This window comes from Lagenorhynchus albirostris, chromosome 5, assembly GCF_949774975.1.
Source record: "Lagenorhynchus albirostris chromosome 5, mLagAlb1.1, whole genome shotgun sequence".
NCBI lineage: Eukaryota > Metazoa > Chordata > Mammalia > Artiodactyla > Delphinidae > Lagenorhynchus > Lagenorhynchus albirostris.
In genome coordinates this window covers 90,181,898-90,201,305 of record NC_083099.1, presented here as the reverse complement: position 1 = coordinate 90,201,305, position 19,408 = coordinate 90,181,898, and the positions used below count along the sequence as shown (strand labels likewise).

Below are 19,408 nucleotides of genomic sequence, written 5' to 3'. Positions count from 1 at the left end.
ATAGAGCTAATATTCAGCCAGTATGCACTAGTGCTATCATATTATTTCTTTTTTTTTTTTTTTTTTTTTTTGCGGTACGCGGGCCTCTCACCTCTGTGGCCTCTCCCGTTGTGGAGCACAGGCTCCGGACTCGCAGGCTCAGCAGCCATGGCTCATGGGCCTAGCCGCTCCGCGGCATGTGTGATCTTCCCGGACTGGGGCACAAACCTGTGTCCCCTGCATCGGCAGGCGGACTCTCAACCACTGCGCCACCAGGGAAGCCCCATATTAGTTCTTATAATGTTAAAATATTTCCATACTGCTTGGAAAATAGTGGCTGCTTCAAAAATAGTTGGGTAACCAGCCACCATTCCAGATGCCCTGGACTCTCCTCCATCCCTCTCTCTCCATACTTCTTAAGTTAAAATCCAATAGCTAAAGGTTTAATGTCCAAGAGAGCAGAGTGCTTCCATGATCGTGCTCTGGCTCTAGGCCAGCATGTTCTTAATCTGTTATAAGCAGTGCCTATGCCTGTCAGCCCACCAAAAGTCCTACTTCCCAAACACTGTGATTAGTTTTTCTTTAAGAAAACTTAGAGGGTTGGCCTTTACCCCTTTATCTGGCACTGAGGAGTTTCAGGTGAGTACCACCAGAGGCCTGCCCTGCCCCAGTTGCTCCTATCCTCATGTGTCTCCTTAGATGAACTCACCCTGTTGGGGGGAAGATTGTACTCCTAGAGTTGCTGGCACCCTAGCAGGGGGGTGTCCCTTCATATTATTATTTTCAGCATTACCCTTGTTTCTATCCTTCTATTGAATTTTTTAATTCAATGATTATTTCAGCTATCATCTACCAGGAGTTTTCTTGTTGTTATGAATGTTACTTTTTAAAAAAAAAATAATATCCTGTCCTTTTTTCATGAATTTTAGAGGTAAATGTTAAAGGTAATGTTAGCTAGATCATGTAAGGCTTTATAAACCAAGTAAGGAGCTCAGACTGTATCTTGAGGGTCATGTGAAACCCCTCAAAACTTTTAAACAGTGGGGTGTTATAATCAAATTATAGTAAAATATGACTTATAGAATTTAGGACTTTGAAGAGTTTCTGTATTTATGGTAAGGGAGGAGTTCAGAAAGTAAAAAAATATTAATAAAATAGTTACAAATTGTAGTTAGTGTTCTAAAGAAAAACAAGGGACTGGGACAGAGAAAATAGAGAACACACAGACATACACTTGTATACCTGCATATATCCGTATTTGTCTATATGTATATATGCATAAATGTGTATGTGTATCTATGTGTAGTGGTTAGGAAAGGCCTATCTGGGAGGTGATATTTAAGTTGGAAGCAGAAGGTTGAGAATGGAACTAGCTCTGTAAAGAGTTGGGTAAGAGCATTCTAGGTAAACAGAATTGAATGTGGAAAGGCCCTCAGGCCTTGAAGGGCAAATTTGAATATAAAATCGTGAATTTTATAGTGAGTGAGGCTAGAGATGAATGTGAAGAGATGGACCAGAGATGGCTAGGTGTACAGGGTTCAGATTCTGCAGGTTCTGCAGGACCTTGCAGTCAGTCTTGATAAGGGTTCTGGATTTTGTTTTAGGTAGTGGGAAGCCATTGAAGAGTTTTAAGCAAGGAACTGACAATGATCTTTTGTTATTTTGCAGAGAGTGTTTTGAACACAGTAGGCAAGAAAGAGGCAGACCAGTTAGGCAGTTGTCATAGTTAGTAATGTAGGTGAGACATAGAGTGGTAGCAATGGAGCGAGAATTAGAAAAATTTGCAGTATATTCTGGGAGAAGACTCAACAGTACTTGCTAATATATTGCATGTACAGGGTGATGGAATAATTATACAATGGATGACTTCAAGACTACTCGCTTGAACCTAAATAGATTGTGGTAGATGAAATTGATGTAAGTCCCATGAGGACTAAGTATTAACCTGCTAAGTTCACTGCTGTATCCTTAACATCCCTTAACATTCATAACAACCTGGCTCATAACAGGCACTCAGTAAATATTTATTGAATGAGTGAATATCAGTGACTGAGGCAGAAGATGAGGAGTAAGGAACAAGGAACAGATTTTGGTAGGAGACTCAACAGATCAATATTGAACTATTAAGTATCAGATTTGTGAAACCACAGTAGTTATATACCTACTATGAGTCCTATCCCTTTGTTTTCAGCATCTCCACTTGACTATTGGTTATCCTCACAGGATATACTACTTTCATATTGATAGGTCCTTGAATGCTGCTTCTTTATTTCTCTCTTGATACTTAAAACTTTCTAGTCAACTTGGTCAAAACATTTTTATTCCTCATAAAATTCTGAATGCCATTAAACAAATGTTATGAATGATGACTTGATTTGTAAAATAGTCTGTAGAGGTTTATTTTATCATGTCTTATACCCTCAATATATATGGGTATGTCTCTCTGAGGGACAGTATTAAGGACCTGTTTAACTTAGACTTGATAACGTGTTTCACAAACCTTTAACTAGCATTTTAAAATATGGAAATTGCATTCCAAGTTGTAACTCTGAACACTGAAAACATACTTCTGTACCCTGCCTCTGCCCCTTCTGGCTGAGCAGCCTGTTGCACCACTACAGTAGTTCCACTACCAACATGGTGTCTTGGGGGCCAGTTCTAGCAAGGACTCTCTTGGGTTTCCAATGATTTGTTGTCTCTCTGTATTTATATCAGAGCAAGTAATTCTTGTTAGGAACATGCTAGGTGTTATGAGTTAGAATGAAGAGTAGACATATAGCTTTGAATATAGACTTTTGTCCTTTCTCCATGTTTGTATTCAATAAGAAGTGTAGTATTTCTTATTTAGGGCCTTTCTATATATTGTTTACTTTGAATGAGGGAAATAGGTTCTATAACTATTTAAAAAAATACATACAACACCTTCAAAAAAGGATATGAAATGGACATATAACTTAAGGTAAGATAAGTGTTGTAGTCTTTTTATTACTGATTCATGAGATTTATTTTTATTTTAAAAATTTAGGACCTTCTTAACAATTTCATCAAGACAACTGAGGGTAATATAATGAAGCAGACCATTTGCAGTTATCTAGATTGTGAGCGATCTTGTGAAGCTGACATTTTAAAGAACACCAATTATAAGGTACTATAATTACCAATTAACTGAGTATTTTAAAAATGTGATTGTAAAGTTAAACTTAGATAAAAGTTATTATATTATCATGCATCAAAATATTGTTTAAAAAGTACTTAGTTTAATTACAGTGATAATGCAGTTCAGAAGTTGTTTGAATGTCTCAGAGGTTAGATTCACTGTGATCAGGAAATATTTAAATCCTTTGAGCCAGTAAAAGAATGAATTGGCTTTGCTAGGGTTTTTGTATATTCACAAGTTTCTGAAGTTATAATAAATATTCTTGTAATCATATAATGGAAATTATCTAAAATATTCTTTATAGTTAGAAATGTTACAGGTTGAGAATATTAGCATTTTACTAAGGAGAAAGGTTGTCACTCCTCAAGAATTATGTTACTAAGTAAGGATCATTATTTCTTCTATGGGCCTTGGGTGGGACACACACACACACATAACCAGCCTTGATTTGAAGAAATTCAACAATCAAAGTACTTCAAGTCTAGTTCTCCCTGGATCTATCAGAATAAGACTGTGGAAAATCACAAGATAGGCTGAGATGTGATCATCAGTGTAAATCTGACTACTTCTACAAGACTGGAAATCTGAGTTGAAAAGCATGATGTATAGAGCAAATGGCGTAGATGGGAAGGAGGAGAAAGCCAAGATCTATTCATTAGGGTAAGATGGGTATTGGGAAGTGTAGGCCTGGTGAAGTGCAGTGCTCAGGGCAGGTCAGGGTCAGTCCTGGTTTTGGTGACATGGTGATATGGTCCTGTGGTTTCCCAGGGAGGAATCAGCGTTCCAGTCAAATGGGTAGCATGTAGCAGCAGGAAGTCTTGGTCACAAAATTTAGATTTTTGTCATCTAAGCAGTGTACCTATTTAAAGGAAGCAGGACTGTGGTTCCCAGGGATGGCACACTAGGAAAGACAAGAAATCTATACCTTGGGATAATGCAGTAGCTCAGGAGCCATTTCTCACTAAGAGAGCAACCTAAGGTCTGGTGATTGGTGACAAAGAAGTTTTGGGGAATAATGGTATGGAATTGGGGCTGAAAGAAAAGAGAAATGTAAAAGTTGAGGTGAAGTGGGGCAGACAGCATGTTCATCTACAAAGATCACTCACCAAGTTTCTGATATTTTGTTGTATACAGCATGTGGAAAATATTACATTAACTTATTCAAATTATTGCCTATTTTTTTGTCTTTAGTGATATAAAAATGACTTGTATAGTTCTTTGATTACCAGTGATCTGTTGATAAATTTTCAATGCCATCTAAAGCTCATCTAGTTATAGAATAATTTAAAAAATGACTTAAAAAAATGACTTAAGGTGGTATTTTCTATATCTACATGGATTATTATTTCTTAACAGCAGCTTTTATTCTTTTCCAGGGATTTTTTCAGTTAATGTGCAGTAAAAGCTGTTGTGTTTACTTCCATAAAATTTGTTGGAAAAAGTTCAAGAATTTAAAATATCCAGGTGAAAATGATCAGGTATTATATTTGTTCTTCCTTAAAAACTTTACTACAGCATATCCTCCTCTACTCTTTCCTCTATTTTCCCTCTTTCCTCTTCATTTCTTCCTGATCACATCCTTCCTCCTCTTTTTTTCTCCCTTCATTTTTTTTTTCCTATTCTCTCTGATGCTCTTCTTCTCACTATTTGTTCATCATCACCATTTATTAAACAGGTCTTTGTAGGAAATACTCTGCTAGTTGCTTTGCTTATTGATTTCTATTAATTTGTTCTCTTCCCTTTAGAGATTTATACTCTTAAGAATAGAAATATTGTTACGTATATTCACATAAAGGACATAAATAGAATCACTTAATAAAAAGAAAGGACAACTATATAATTTTAAGGATAGTTTCTATTTTAAGGGTAGAGAACAGTGATAAATTTATAGTCTTCAGAACTATCCTTGTAGTATTGGGAATTCCCTGGCAGTCCAGTGGTTAGGGCTTGGTGCTTTCACTGCCGGGGCTGGCATTAGATCCCTGGTCAGGGAACTAAGATCCCTCAAGCCATGCAGCACAACCAAAAAAAACAAACAAAACAGCAAAAAACAAGACAAAACAAAACAACCCAAAATATATTTGTATTATTTATATTTGCCTAAAGTCATATAACTAAATTTAATTCTTTGCCGCTAAAATTAAAGTAGAAATCGAAAGCCCAATTCTATATTAATTAGTCTTTAATGAGGTAATGGCCATAAGTTGGGTCTATAATGTTTGGTTCTAGAGTGTTTACATTGTGCAAAAAGCAGAAAACACTTATAAAGGAATTGTGGTGGAATAGAAAGAGCACTGTATATGAAGTTGAGAGTTCCGAGTTCAAGTCCAGATTGAGCCACTTACTAGTTTTCTTTGCACTAGGCTGAAACTCATTTTTCTAAGCCATATAGTGAGGATAGTAATACCTACTTTATAAGTTTGTTATGAGGATTAACAGGTAAAAAAGATAAACTTGCATTGTACGTTGTAAAAATCATTATATAAAGCATTATTATTCACTTTTTAAGCAGTGTGTAAATACTTTTCACTTTCTTTGATTATTAGGGCAATCCATTTTGCTCAACTTTAGAAAGAGATGTAAAAGAAAACTAAGTAACTTAACCAGAGGAAATAACAAGGTCAGAATCAGAAAAAGGACTCAAATTCGTTTTCCCTGGAATCCTTATATATCTAACAGAAATTCAGTATTCCTTTTTGCACTTACTTAATTAGTATATTTTACTTGAAGTTGCTTTTATTGGAGGCAGCAAATACATTTTAGTTTGTAATATAACTATTTGAAGATTTTGAAGTAGAAATGGTGAGAGAGAAAAGTGTAGTCATAAATTTTAAATAGGAAATCCATTGGTATAAGAAATGGACTATCTTTGAACAGCTGACTCTCAAATGTTTATTCACATCTTTTTTACTGTCTAGCAACATCTGCTTCTAACTTTATTTAAATATAATCAGTCTTGCACATCAGCAGGTTTTTTCTATTTTTATTGTTTGTATTTTTTTTTCTATTGATAACTTACTGGGTTTTTTTTAATTGATAACTTTAGAGTTTTAGTGGGAAAAAATGTTTGAAGGAAGGATGTACAGGTGACATGGTAAGGATGCTGCAATGTGAGGTACCTGGAATTGTCAAAATTTTGGTGAGTATCTTTCTCTTTTTTGCTTTCCTTCACTGGAATGATGTTTTTGACTTCAAACAGATTTGGGAATTGTAGTAATAGTATTCTAGCCATATTCTCTTTGATGGGACTAAGCTCTCTAATCTTTTTATTGCATTGATTTCTCCAGAGTAGTATTTAAGTGGTACTTAAGAATAAGAAAATTTAAAAAATAAAGACACACACACATACACACACAGAAACAGGAACAGACAAAGCAGGCCATGGCTGTAGCAATGAGGAAAGTCGTTATCATGAACAAAGGATGATAATCTAATTCTGTTCCACCTATGGTTAAAAATAATTTTAGATTTTCTGAACCCTTTTTTAGTCTCTAAGCATCTTCCTATAAAAATATCTATAGAACATCTCATAGAGTTGCTGCTACATAAAATGCACTTAAATGGTATCCATTTTATTTTTTTAATTAATGAAATATCTTGTTGAATTTTCAGTTAATTAGTAAACAGACCAAAATTATAAATAGGAATATATATATTTTTTAATGTTTAGTATGGTCTTCTTGTATTTTAGATTTGACATTTAAATCCTATAGTGATATAAAGTAGAACTAGTTTTTAAGACCAACTCTAGTTTGTTATTTGATTAAGATTGTTTATAGCTTGTTTCTTCTGTTTTATTTGTTTTATATTCACTATAGCTTCGTTCTCATTGTTTTCTTTCAAATATTAAGGCTAAGAAGTAATATTAAAGGATTTTGAAAATTGAACTACTTTAGGGCTATTTTTTTTCCATCACTTGCAGTTTGAAGTTGTGAGAAAGGATGAATATATAACCATTGAAAATTTAGGAGCAAGGTAAGCTTGAAATTAAATATTCTTTTTTTTGAGCATGTATGTATTTTTCATTTGCTTCTTTCTTCTGTGTTTTCTGTTACTTTCTGGAGCTCCATTAAACTTAAAGACAGTATCAGTTGTGTGAAAAAATTGTATTTAATTGACATTTGTCTACCCCTTTGCCCCCCACTTTGTAGACTTTTAAATTCTAAAGCAGGAAAGTAGAAATGTGAATACTTTTCCCTTAAGTATGAAAAGAATTCTTTCCTGAAAACCAAACGTATTTTTCTTAAAGTTATTTAAATTAGATTGTTATGATATAAAAACTTTCTCCTAGCTTTCAAAACTCATTCAAGCCTCCAGGCTTGTCTGACAATTAGAATCATCCTGTTTCTTAGATGAGAAAGCTTTATTGCAGAGGAATATATAATATAAGTTGGGAATTCATAGAGGTGTAGACTGTTGCTATTGAAATTAGAAATTTCAATATAAAACTTATCCTAATCCATTGGTTCTCTTTTCTTCTGTTTAAAATGTCTACCATTTTTTAATCTACCAGTGTTATTACATTGATATCTAAGTTTTCCCTATGAGCTAATGAAACCCAAATCTTTATCTCTGCTGTAGATCTCACTCTTAAAAATCTAGGTCTGTCTACCTGCATGCTAAAAATTTCCATTTTTATTTTTCAAAAAGATCTATAGTTCAGTATGCCCACAACTAGACTCACAATATTTCTTCCCAGTTACAGTTGCTCTATAACTTTTTTTAGGTGCAATAAATTCAACTCCTTAAATATATTGTACATGCCTCCTTGCTTCTGTCCCTGTGCTAAAGTTATTTATTTAATTTTTTTTAACATCTTTATCGGAGCATAATTGCTTTACAGTGTTGTTAGTTGCTGCTGTATAACAAAGTGAATCAGCTATATGTATGCATATATCCCCATATCTCCTCCCTCTTTTATTTGGAATTCGGAAACAGCTTCTAAACCCGTCTTTTTGTCTCCAGTCTTACCTTTCTTCAGTCTGACTGTTCAAGTCTATTGAACAGTCTGTTCAGCCATCAAAATCACTTTTCTAAAAAAAAATGGAAATATTTCACTTCTCTGCTTGAAAATCTTTCAGAGGCTTCTCATTGCTCTCAATTAAGTTCAGGCTCGTTAGCTTGGCTCTTTAGTCACCTTGGTCCCTGCTGTACTCACTAGTGTCATCTCTTGTCATTCTTTTTTTTACTATATATACACCAACTATGCTGAGCTTCTTTTAGTTCTTAAGTGTGCCATCTGTTTTACCTCTAGGACTTGCCTAGAATATGCCACTCCTTTGGCTTTGCCTGGTTAAAACTTCCAGAAAGTCATTTTTACTTTGCATTAGGTGTTTCAATCACATATTCCCTTCACTTCTCCTATTAAAACATTTACTAAGTTCTGTTACACTTTCTAGGCTCTCTTCTCCATTTGACTATAGCCTCCTTGAGGGCAAGAACTTTAACTTGCTTACTGCTATATTCCCAGTACATAACCTAATGCCTGGCATATAGCTGGTACCCAATAAATACATGACAGATGTAGAGATTCTAACTTCCATTATTCTACAATGAGTATGTTACTTTTGTTTGACAGGCAATTAACTTATTTGGAGATGAAATGCGAACCTGTTTTCCTTGGATGGTGGTTCCAGTCTCAATTCAGAACTTCAGCCTTTAGCTGAGCTACTTTGAGTCTGTTCCACACATATGGTTCAGCAGTCAGTCAGAGATGTGGCCGGAAAAAATTGGGGGATCTCTTCTCTGACTTTCCTTTCTGGGATTCCCCCACACTCTTCAGCAGCCATGGTTCCATGGCTTCAATTGTCTGGTTCCTTCAGCCAAGGAGACCTTTGTTTTCTACCATGGTATACTTAGCCTCAGGCTCAAAGCTCTAAAATTGGTGAACTTAATTTCATACATTCTTCTTCTCTCCTCCCCAAGCATATACCCCCTACAGCAGAGTTGGTTTGTTTCTCTGCTCTCTGTGCCTTCAAGGAGTTGCTTTTCGTAATTTGCCTAAGTTTTATAGTTATTTTCTGTGGGAAAACCCTCTGATAATTGGACCTTATTACCAAAAGTGGAAGAGCTACCTCGTGAGGTTTTGTGAATGAATGACAAAAACGTTTGGTTGTTTTTTAACATTAAAATGCTTTATTGTTATTAAAATATGCATAAATAAAAGCTCACAAAATATAAATGCAGAGTTTAAAAACGAATTATGAAGCAGACAGTCTTGTGGTTCCACCCATATAGAATTTTGTCAGCACCCCAGAAGCACTCACTGTTCCCCTCTCCCCCAGCTCATCCGCTTCCTAGGTAACTGTTATCCTGACCTTCACAGTAATCACCTCCTTGCTTTCTTGATAAATGTACTAATTATAAATGCATTTCTAAACACTGAATTTTTTATAGGTCAGTTTTTCAGGCTATAGCTCATATACAGTAAAGTTTACTTTCTAAAAATATACACTTTAAATGATTTTATTTTTATACAGCTGAGTAACCACTACCATGATCAAGAGTATTTCCATCATCCCAAGTTTCTCTAAAATCTCTTACATAGTCATTCCCCCCTCCAACTTCCAAACCGTGGTAACCACTGATATGATTTCTGTTCTGATTAATATTGCTTTTTTCTGACTATCCTCTAGTAGGAAAGCCTTTTGCATCTGGATTTTTTATAACTTAGCATAATGCTTTTGAAATTCATCCTTGTTATTGCATGTATCAGTAGTTCATTTTTGTTTGTTGTTGAGTAGTCTTCCTTTGTATAGATGTACCATAACTTATTTATTCATTTAACAGTTGATGACATTTGAGTTGTTTCTGGTTTTAGGCTGTTATAAATAAAGCTGCTATAAATATTCATGTGTTACTCTTTGTATAGATATATGCTTTCATTTCTCTTGGATAAATTCCTAGGAGCAGGATTGCTGAGTCATATGGTATGTGTTTAATGTTATAAGAAACTGCCAAACTGTTTTTAAAGTAGCTGTACATTTTGTCATTCTCACCAGCATAAGAGAATTCTAGTTTCTCTGCATTCTCTCCAGCACTTGGTATTATCAATTTTAAACATTTCAGCCATGTTAAAAGATGTGTAATGGTATCTTATTGTGGTTTTAATTTGCATTCGCTTAAATTTTCAAAACTATTTTTTAATTTTATATCCTTTGCTATTACATGATAAATCTTAGAAAAACACCTTATAAATTTCTCCAAACTTCTTGCTGAGATTTTGATTGCATTGAATTTGTAGATCAATTTGGAGATGATTTACATCTTAACAATATTGAGACTTCCCATCCGTGAAGATGGTGTATAATTAATTTCACTTAATTGAGTCTTCTTTGATGCCTCTCAGGAATGTTTTGTAGTCTTCTGTGTATATAGTCTTATTTGTACAGTCTTATAAATATTTTGTTAGATTATCCATGTATATTTGACTTTTTATGTTATTGCAAATGATAATTTTAAAATTTCAATTTCTAGTTATTTGTGTTATACAGAATTGATTTGTGTCGATCTTGTATCCTGTGACTTGATAATTAATAATTTTAATATCGTTTATAGATTCTTTGAGGTTTTCTACTAAAGATCATGTCATCTATACATAAAGACAACTTTATTTCTTTTTTTGCAATCTATATGCTTTTTGTTTATTTTCCCTTACTTATTGCGTGGTCTAGGTCCTCTAGTACAATGTTGAATACACTTGTGAGAGCAGACATCTTTGCCTTTTCTAGATCTTAGGAGGAAGTCTTCAGTTTTTCACCATTTAGTATGCTCTTAGCTGTAGAATTTTTACAGATACCCTTTTTTAGGTTGAAGAGATTCTTTTTTCATCCTACTTCTCTGAAAATTTTTATCATGAATGGATAGTGAACTAATGCTTTTCTGCATGCATTGAGATGATCATATGGTTTTCTTCTTTAATCTGTTAATATGTTGAATTACATCAATTTATTTTCAAATGTTGAATCAACTTTGCTTTCCAAGAATAAATAGCAACTGGTCATAATCTATTTATTTTTTCATATTGCTGCTGGTCTTTTAATTTCTAGCTTTATTGAGCTATAACTAGCATATAACATTGTGTAGGTTTAAGGTGTACAACATGATGATTTTATATATATGTATATATGAAACAGTTACCACCATAAGTTTAGTTAACACATCCATCACCTCACATAGATATTTTGTGTGATGGGAACTTTTTTTTTTTTGTGGTACGTGGGCCTCTCACTGTTGTGGCCTCTCCCGTTGTGGAGCACAGGCTCCAGACACGCAGGCTCAGCGGCCATGGCTCACAGGCCCAGCCGCTCCACGGCATGTGGGATCTTCCCGGACCGGGGCACGAACCCGTGTCCCCTGAATCGGCAGGTGGACTCTCTACCACTGCACCACCAGGGAAGCCCCAATGGGAACTTTTAAGATCTACTTTCTTAACAACTTACAAGTATACAATGTAGCATTATTAACTGTAGTCACATGCTGTACTGTGGACCTCTGGTTTGTACCTTTTGACCCCTTTACCCATTTCCCACACCCCACCCCCACCCCTGACAACCACCAGTCTACTCTGTTTCTGAGTTCAGGGTTTTTTAGCTCTCACATATAAATGAGATCATACAGTATTTGTCTTTCTCTGTTTGGCTTATTTCACTTAGCATAATGCCTTCCAAGTTCATCCATGTTATCATATGGTAGGATTTCCTTTTCATGGCTGAATAGTATTCCATGGTATATATATATGCCACATTTTCTTTATCAATTCATCCATTAACAGACACTTAAGTCGTTTTCCATGTTTTGGCTATTGTAAATAATGCTTCAGTGAACATGGGGGTGTACGTATCTCTTTGAGACAGAGATCGTATTTCCTTTGGACATATAATATATAGCCAGAAGTGGGATTGCTGGATCATTTCTATTTTTAATTTTTTGAGGAACTTCTATACTGTTTCCCCTAGTGGCTCTATCGACAGGTGTGAGGTAATATCTCATTGTAGTTTTGATTTGCACTTTTCTGATGATTGGTGATGTTGAGCATCTTTTCCTGTACATGTTGGCCATTTTACATCTTCTTTGGAAAAATGTTTATTCAGGTTCTTTGCCTTTTTTAATTGGATTATTTATTTATTTGCTGTTGAATTGTATGGCTTACTTATATATTTTAGATATTAACCCCTAATCAGATGTATGATTTGCAGATATTTTCTCCTGTTCTGTAGGTTGCCTTTTCATTTTGTTGACTGTTTCTTTCACTGTGCAGAAGCTTTTTAGTTTGATGTAGTCCCACTTATTTATTTTTGCATGTGCTTTTGATATCAAATTAAAAAAATCATTGCCAAGACTGATTTCAAGGCAATGTTGCTTTTCTCTCTACTTTCAAACGTCTCTCTTTGTCTTTTACTTTTGTCGGTTTAATTATAATGCATTTCAATGTAGTCTTTTTCAGGCTCAACCCATTTGTGGTCCTTTGAGCCTTGTGAATCTGGATGTCCATTTCTCACCTTAAGTTTGGGAAAAGGACATTATTTCTTTAAATACTCTTTCCATCCCTTTCTCTTTCTCTTCTCCTTCTGGGATTACCATACTAGTATATTGTTTCTCTTATTGTTGTCCCATACATCCCGTAATCTTTCTTTACTCGTTTCATTCTTTGTTCTTTTTCCACCTCTGATTGGGTAATTTCAAATTATCTGTCTTTGAGTTCACTGATTCTTTCTTTTGCTTGATCAAGTCTGTTGTTGAAGCTCTCTATTGTATTTTTCAGTTCAGTCAGTGTATTCTTCAACTTTAGGACTTCTGAGTTTTTTTTTTCTTTATGATTTCTATTTCTTTGTTGACCTTTTAATTTTGTTCATGCATTGTCTTCCTAATTTCAGTTAGTTGTTTGTGTGTTCTTGTAGTTCACTGAACTTCTTTAATAGGATTATTCTGAATTCTTTGCACTGTCTATAGATCTCCATTTCTTTAGGGTCACTTATTGGAAGTTTATTAGTTTCTTGTGGTGGCATCATATTACCTGATTCTTCATGATCTTTGTATACTTGCATTGGTATCTGCACACTGGAGTACATGGTCTCCACTTGCAGAGTTTACACGTTTGTTTTGGCAGGGAAGGACCTTCACCAATCAGCTGGTAGCATCTACAGGTAAATAGAACTTCCCATAGGGTTTTCTACTTCTGTGAAGCTACAGTCTGTGCTCTGAGGTTGGGGGTGGGGTGCTGTTGGGTGGGGCTGGTGGCTGGGTTCCATATTCAAGTGGGGTTGCTAGGTGGGCTCCCAGGTCAAGTTGGGCTGATGGCTATGTTGTGATCAGGTGGCATTACTAGCTGTGTTCTGTAATCACCTCTGGTTGGGCACATTCACAGTCTTTGCCCTGACTGGGTGTTGTCACCGGATGGATTCTGTGCTTGGGCAGGGTTGCAGACCATGCTCTGCAATTGTTCCTGGTCCGGTGGGGCTTCAAGGTGTGCTTCCTGAGCAGATGGAAACAGTGGCTGGATTCTACATTCAGGTGGGGCCACAGGCCAGGCTTCATGGTCAGATGAGATGTTAAGCTGTACTTTGCAATCAGGCAGGGCCACAGGCTGTGCCCCAAAGTTGGGTAGGACCACAGGCTGGACTTTACAATCAGATAGGTTGTTCATTGTGCTCTGCTCTTGGGTGAGGTATGGCCTTCAGCTGTACCCCACATTTTGGTGGGGCATAAAATGTCAGGGTTGCTGTCTGGATTCCTTGGCGTAATGGGACCAGAGGCTGTCCTCTGATGTTGGGCAGGTTACTGGCTGGGCTCCCTGCTTGAGTGATTACATAGGTAGCATTCAGCAGGGCTGTACCTGGGCTCTGCTGCTGCATTAGGTGTTAGGCTGGGTTCTGCAATTGGAAAGTACCTTAGGTTGGGCTCTGAGGTTACTCAGGGTCCCTGTTCTGGCTTCCTGATTATCCAGGGCCAGAGACTATGCTCAATAGTTAGGTATGGCAACTGGCTTGACTCCCTGCCCAGGCGGGCTGTAGGATGTGCTTCGTGGTTGCTAGGTATATGTGGGCATGCTTCCCAGAGGGGTGAGAGCTCAACATTTGCTCCCTTGTCTGAGTGGGCCATAGTATGTGCTCTGTACCGACTGGCCATCTATAGCCATATTTCCCAGAGAAGTGGGACTGGAGACTGTGCTTAAGAGTTAGAGGGCTTCCCTGGTGGCGCAGTGGTTGAGAGTCTGCCTGACGATGCAGGGGACATGGGTTTGTGCCCCGGTCCGGGAAGATCCCACATGCCGCGGAGCGGCTGGGCCCGTGAGCCATGGCCGCTTAGCCTGTGCGTCCAGAGCCTGTGCTCCGCAACGGGGGAGAGGCCACAACAGTGAGAGGCCCGCATACCACAAAAAAAAAAAAAAGAGTTAGGCAGAAGTGCGAAATTTTCTCCTTTGCCATGCAAGCTGTAGGATGTGCTCCATGATTGGTATGGCTGAACTGTTTCCCGCAGTGCTTTTATCAATTTACACTCCCACTTTCAGTGTAGGAGAATTCCTTTTACTCAGTATCTTTGCCAGTACTTTATATTGTTAGAGTTTAAAGTGTTTTCAATGTAGTAGCTGATTAGCAGTGTTATGCTGGTGCTGGACATAAAATCAGTTAACAACAACCACCACCAAACCAACATCTCTGTCCCTTTTTTTTTTTTTTTTGTATTGTTTTCTGTGGGAGAGTTCATTTCAAAGCCAAGCCACAAGTTTTTTCATCTGTTTCATAGCAGCATTTACTTAATGTTTAGTCTATTTAATGAATTTTGCTACTTTTTCCCTCAATTTTTTTCTAATTATTTGTATTGATGCTATGCCAGTTTCTTTCTTTCTCTTTTAATCACTAATCATTAAATGAGTTGAGTTTTCTTGGCATAGTTATTGGTAATAAGATACTGTGGTGGAGGAGGGTCTGGGAGGAGTTCCAGATTTGCTGCCTTTTTACAGTGCAAAGATTTCTTTTTTCCTACTACCAAATAGTCTTCTTGCAAGTAAGCTAGTCATGTGATTCTTTTTGTATGAAATCTAGCAATTCTACTTGCCTTTGAATTCTAATGAAAGTGGCAATGTAGGGTTGTTACTGTTGGTGTTTTTTATTTTTTCATATATTTTTCTCCTTTGCTTTTAAGTTATTTCCAGAAGGAAGAGAAGAAAATGCTCACTGATTTAGCCATGCTGATACTAGAAATCTTCACTGACTTTTTTAACCTAATTTTTTTTCCATTTGCAGTTATAAAAAGTTGATGTCTCTGAAAATAGATGATAGCGATATAAGACCGAAGATCAGTTTAAAATTTGGTACAAAAGGTATATTTTACTTTCATATGTCTCCTGTTGAAAACTGTTAAAAATTTTGACTTGCTCTGTAAAGTATCATGCCATTAACAACTGTGTGTTTCTTTGAGTTTGTCATTCGCTGGGCTTGGGTTTACACTAACAAACATCACTTGGTGTAGGCTGGAATTCATGAACAGAAAGATTAGCAGGTGTATGGGTATCACATTACCTTGCATCTATCTATAGAGAGGTTTGCTGGGTTTGGTGCATAGCTGTGACTACACAGATTGAGCTTCAGCTGATGTTCCCTACCAACTCCTCACTTGTTGCATTCCCTGTTAAAAGGGTGAAATGGAAAGAATGAACATTTGGGGCTCAAGGCCAAGTAGTCTAAACTTAGGTGCCAGCTCTTTAGGAGTATGCTAGGAAATGCCAGCTGCTCAGCACTTGGAGAGCTTAAGGGCTCCTGGACCCATGGAAGAGTAGTCTGGTGGCATTCCTTCTTGCTAGGGAGAATGGATGTCCCTGATCCTAGCCAGCTTCTTATTTGGCAGCCCAGAGAAAGCTCCTTGAGTCATTTGCTTTGTAACCTTGTTTGCCTCCACAGTTTATGTCAAGTATATCAAACAAGAATATTACTTTAAAAATCTTTTGAAACACAGAATCATGAAGGATAAAATAATAAAGTTGTGCTTTATAATAAACACATATTTTATTAGTTTTAAAAATATACCATCATATACCAAATTCTTATTACTTTCTAATTCACCTCAGTCTACTTTCCTCTTTGGGAAGTGCTACTAAACCAGAAAAATATCAAATAGTTCTGTCTCATGCCTTATTCCATTTCATTGATGAAATACCTACTTAATCATTAATTTATTTTTTGAAAGGATAAGAAAAAGAGGTTCATAAGATCAGTGTGTCTCAAACTTTAATATATATTTGAATCATCTGTGATTTTGTTAAAATGTCGGTGCCAATTCAGTATCTCTGGGGTGAGACCTGAGATTCTGTATTTCTAGCAGGCTCCCATGTGGCTGCTGCTGCTGCTGGCCAGTGGACTGTACTTTGAGAAGCAAGACATTAAACCACTTTATGTTTCTTGCTATAGTTCTGTATTGTCTAATACAGTAGTCACTAGCCATATGTGGCTGTTTAAATTTAAACTCATTAAAATTAGATAAAATTTCAAACTCAGTTCCTTTGTCAGACAAGCAGCATTTCCGCTGTTCAGTGGCTAGTGGACAGTGAAAATCTAAAATATTTTCATCACAAAAAGTTTTACTGGACAATGCTGATTAAGATAAAATATAATTGCCTAAGTAAAGTATAACTAAACACTGGCAGTTACCATTCTTGACAGTCTTCAGAATTTTCAAAGGCTTAATACTTTTATGCCATTTGGTGGCCAAAGCTCATTTATTTGAACAAAACCCTGGATGGTTGAAAGCCTTCTACAGTGATTAGTTTTTGTGATTACTTTTGCTTGGAACATACTGTTTTTGTTTTGACTTTTTGACAGCTAGACAGATAGCAGCATGCCTATTGAGCATTGGCTGTGACAAAGCACTGTACTGTACTTCATTCTTTTGGAATAGTGCCTGTCCTACAGGAGCTTAGGATGTAATGCAAGAAATCACATAGAAAAAGAGCATTAATGTGGAATCTTTTGACTTCTCAAAATTCATTTTCAGATGAAATGCCTATCTTCAAACTTGATTATAATTATTTCTATCATCTGCTTCATATAATTATTGTTTCTGGTACTGACATTGTTCGGCAAATATTTGATGAGGCTATGCCACCCCCTCTTTTGAAAAAAGAGCTTCTTATACACAAGAATGTATTGGAACCCTACTACAACCATCTTTGGACCAATCACCCTTTGGGTGGAGCATGGCATCTGCTTTATCCCCCAAACAAGGAGCTGCCACAGTCCAAACAGTTTGACTTATACCTCCTATTAGCTCTCATAAAACATTTGAATGTGTTCCCTGCACCCAAAAAAGGCTGGAATATGGAACCACCATCTTCTGATCTCTCTAAGTCTGCAGACATCCTGAGGCTGTGCAAATACAGGGATATCCTCCTTAGTGAGATTTTGATGAATGGTCTCACTGAGTCACAATTCAATTCAATTTGGAAAAAAGTTTCAGATATTCTTCTGCGCCTCGGGATGAAGCAAGAAGATATTGACAAAGTGAAGGAGAATCCCATTGAGAATATCTCCCTTGATTACCATCAGCTGTCCATCTACCTAGGCATACCAGTACCAGAAATCATTCAGAGGATGTTATCCTGCTATCAACAAGGTACAAACTAATTATTTACTTAAGCCAGTAAACCTTCACTGAGTGTCTGCTATGTGCCAGGTACAGTGCTAAGGGTAGGAGATTCAGTGAGCTCACATTCTTGAGAGAATATCCTCATCAAGAAGCCAATAGAAATTACAGTGCTAGAGATGTTTCCAGAATACCATGGGAAATTCTAGCCTAAGAGAATCCAAAAAGGCTTTCTGGAGATAGAATATCTAAGGAGTTGTTAAATGACATGTAAAAGTTAGCCAAGTGAAGAAGATGGAGAAGGATGTTTCAGAAGGAAACAAGGGCAAAGGTATAGAAACATAAAAATATATTATAGTACAAGGAACTAAAAAGTTTGGCAATACTGAGATTAAAGTAGGGGAGAGTTCATAGAATACATTCAAGAGGATTTCTCTTGCCATGTTGAGGAATTTGTGTTTTCAAAAAGGAATTGTTGAATATTTTTAAGTAGAGGAGTTTTATCACTTCTACAAAATTAAGGATGACTAAAACCATGAAATACAGGTACTGAGTATTTCAAGAATGCCCTTTTAGACACCATGAGTGTATGTTTCTCCTTTCTATCAGAACCTTGACTTTTGTTTAAAAGTTTGGTCATAGGTAATTTTAAAAATCAGATAACATTTATGCAAGGTCTAAGGTTGTCTAATTAGCGGTGTCCATTCCCAAACATTATTTGTTGTTATGGGGAAGACTTCAGACCTCCTCCCCACATTCCAGGATAGCTTCTCAGCTGTCATGGTGGAAAGTGGAGTTGAAGCCATGTCAGCATCACTGAAACCCTTGCTGTGTTATTCTAGGTGAATTTTCCTGGTCCCAAATTATTAAGTCATACTACCTGGTGAGCAACTGATGATCACAGTGATGCTATTTAAATGTATGACTTTCCAAGCTTCTAGTAATTGTTGACCTGGTCCAGATTTTCTTCAGCTATAATTGCTAGGCCCCAATCCCACTCCTTTTGCTAAGGCTCTGGGATTCCATTGTGTTTTCCTACTTAACCTCTAAGAAAGCTTTCTTTGAACATAAAAGAAGAGAATGCTGAGTTTGATGCTATAAGAAAGTCAGGCAAGCACCCTTGACTTGTAAATTGGCTTATAAATTAGAGACTTTTCTTTTTTACATTTACTCTATTAAGATTTTGAATGACAAAAAGTTATGAGAATAAAAATATTTGGGAAAGTGAGTTGAGCAATAAATTCAAGGTATTTCAAACAGTTTTCACTCTGAAAGTCTGACGAGCTTATTGCTCAAGTCCCTTTAATAGAGGCTTTCCTAGTATCTTATATGTCTTCCCTAGTAGTTATTACAGTTTGGTTTTCATTTGTGTATCTGATTATTTGATTAATATCCATTGTCCCCACTAAATCTCTATGATGGTTATCTTTTTTCTCACCATTCAAACTCTAGAGCCTAACACAGCCTGATATATCATAGGTGCTTAATAAATATTAATGGGCAAGGAGAGAGAATGCTTATCAGGATTTTGCTAAAAAAAAGGCTCAAACTTTCAATGGAGGTTTGCTTCATAATTGACAATTACTTCATGAACTTAGACTGTAAACTGTAAAAATTTGCTTCTTGATTTAAAGTGCTTGTGTCCTAGGCATTATCTATTATGAACTATCTTTTTTTTAAAACTTTCTTTCTCTA

General features: G+C 36.3%; 1 protein-coding gene across 2 annotated transcripts in view; it reads left to right on the top strand.

Annotated features, from left to right (window-relative positions):
* The window catches only part of DZIP3 (DAZ interacting zinc finger protein 3), a 121,667-nt gene that overhangs the window by 44,495 nt on the left and 57,764 nt on the right, over positions 1-19,408 (top strand). For both annotated transcript variants that reach the window (XR_009540770.1, XM_060150637.1), the window contains exons 9-14: positions 3,005-3,124; positions 4,513-4,614; positions 6,183-6,275; positions 7,059-7,111; positions 15,382-15,458; positions 17,126-17,743. Coding sequence is in view for 1 of the 2 variants with exons in the window: in XM_060150637.1 (XP_060006620.1) it covers positions 3,005-3,124; positions 4,513-4,614; positions 6,183-6,275; positions 7,059-7,111; positions 15,382-15,458; positions 17,126-17,743 (1,063 nt within the window). In the remaining variant the exon portion in view is untranslated. The remainder of the gene's footprint in view (positions 1-3,004; positions 3,125-4,512; positions 4,615-6,182; positions 6,276-7,058; positions 7,112-15,381; positions 15,459-17,125; positions 17,744-19,408) is intronic.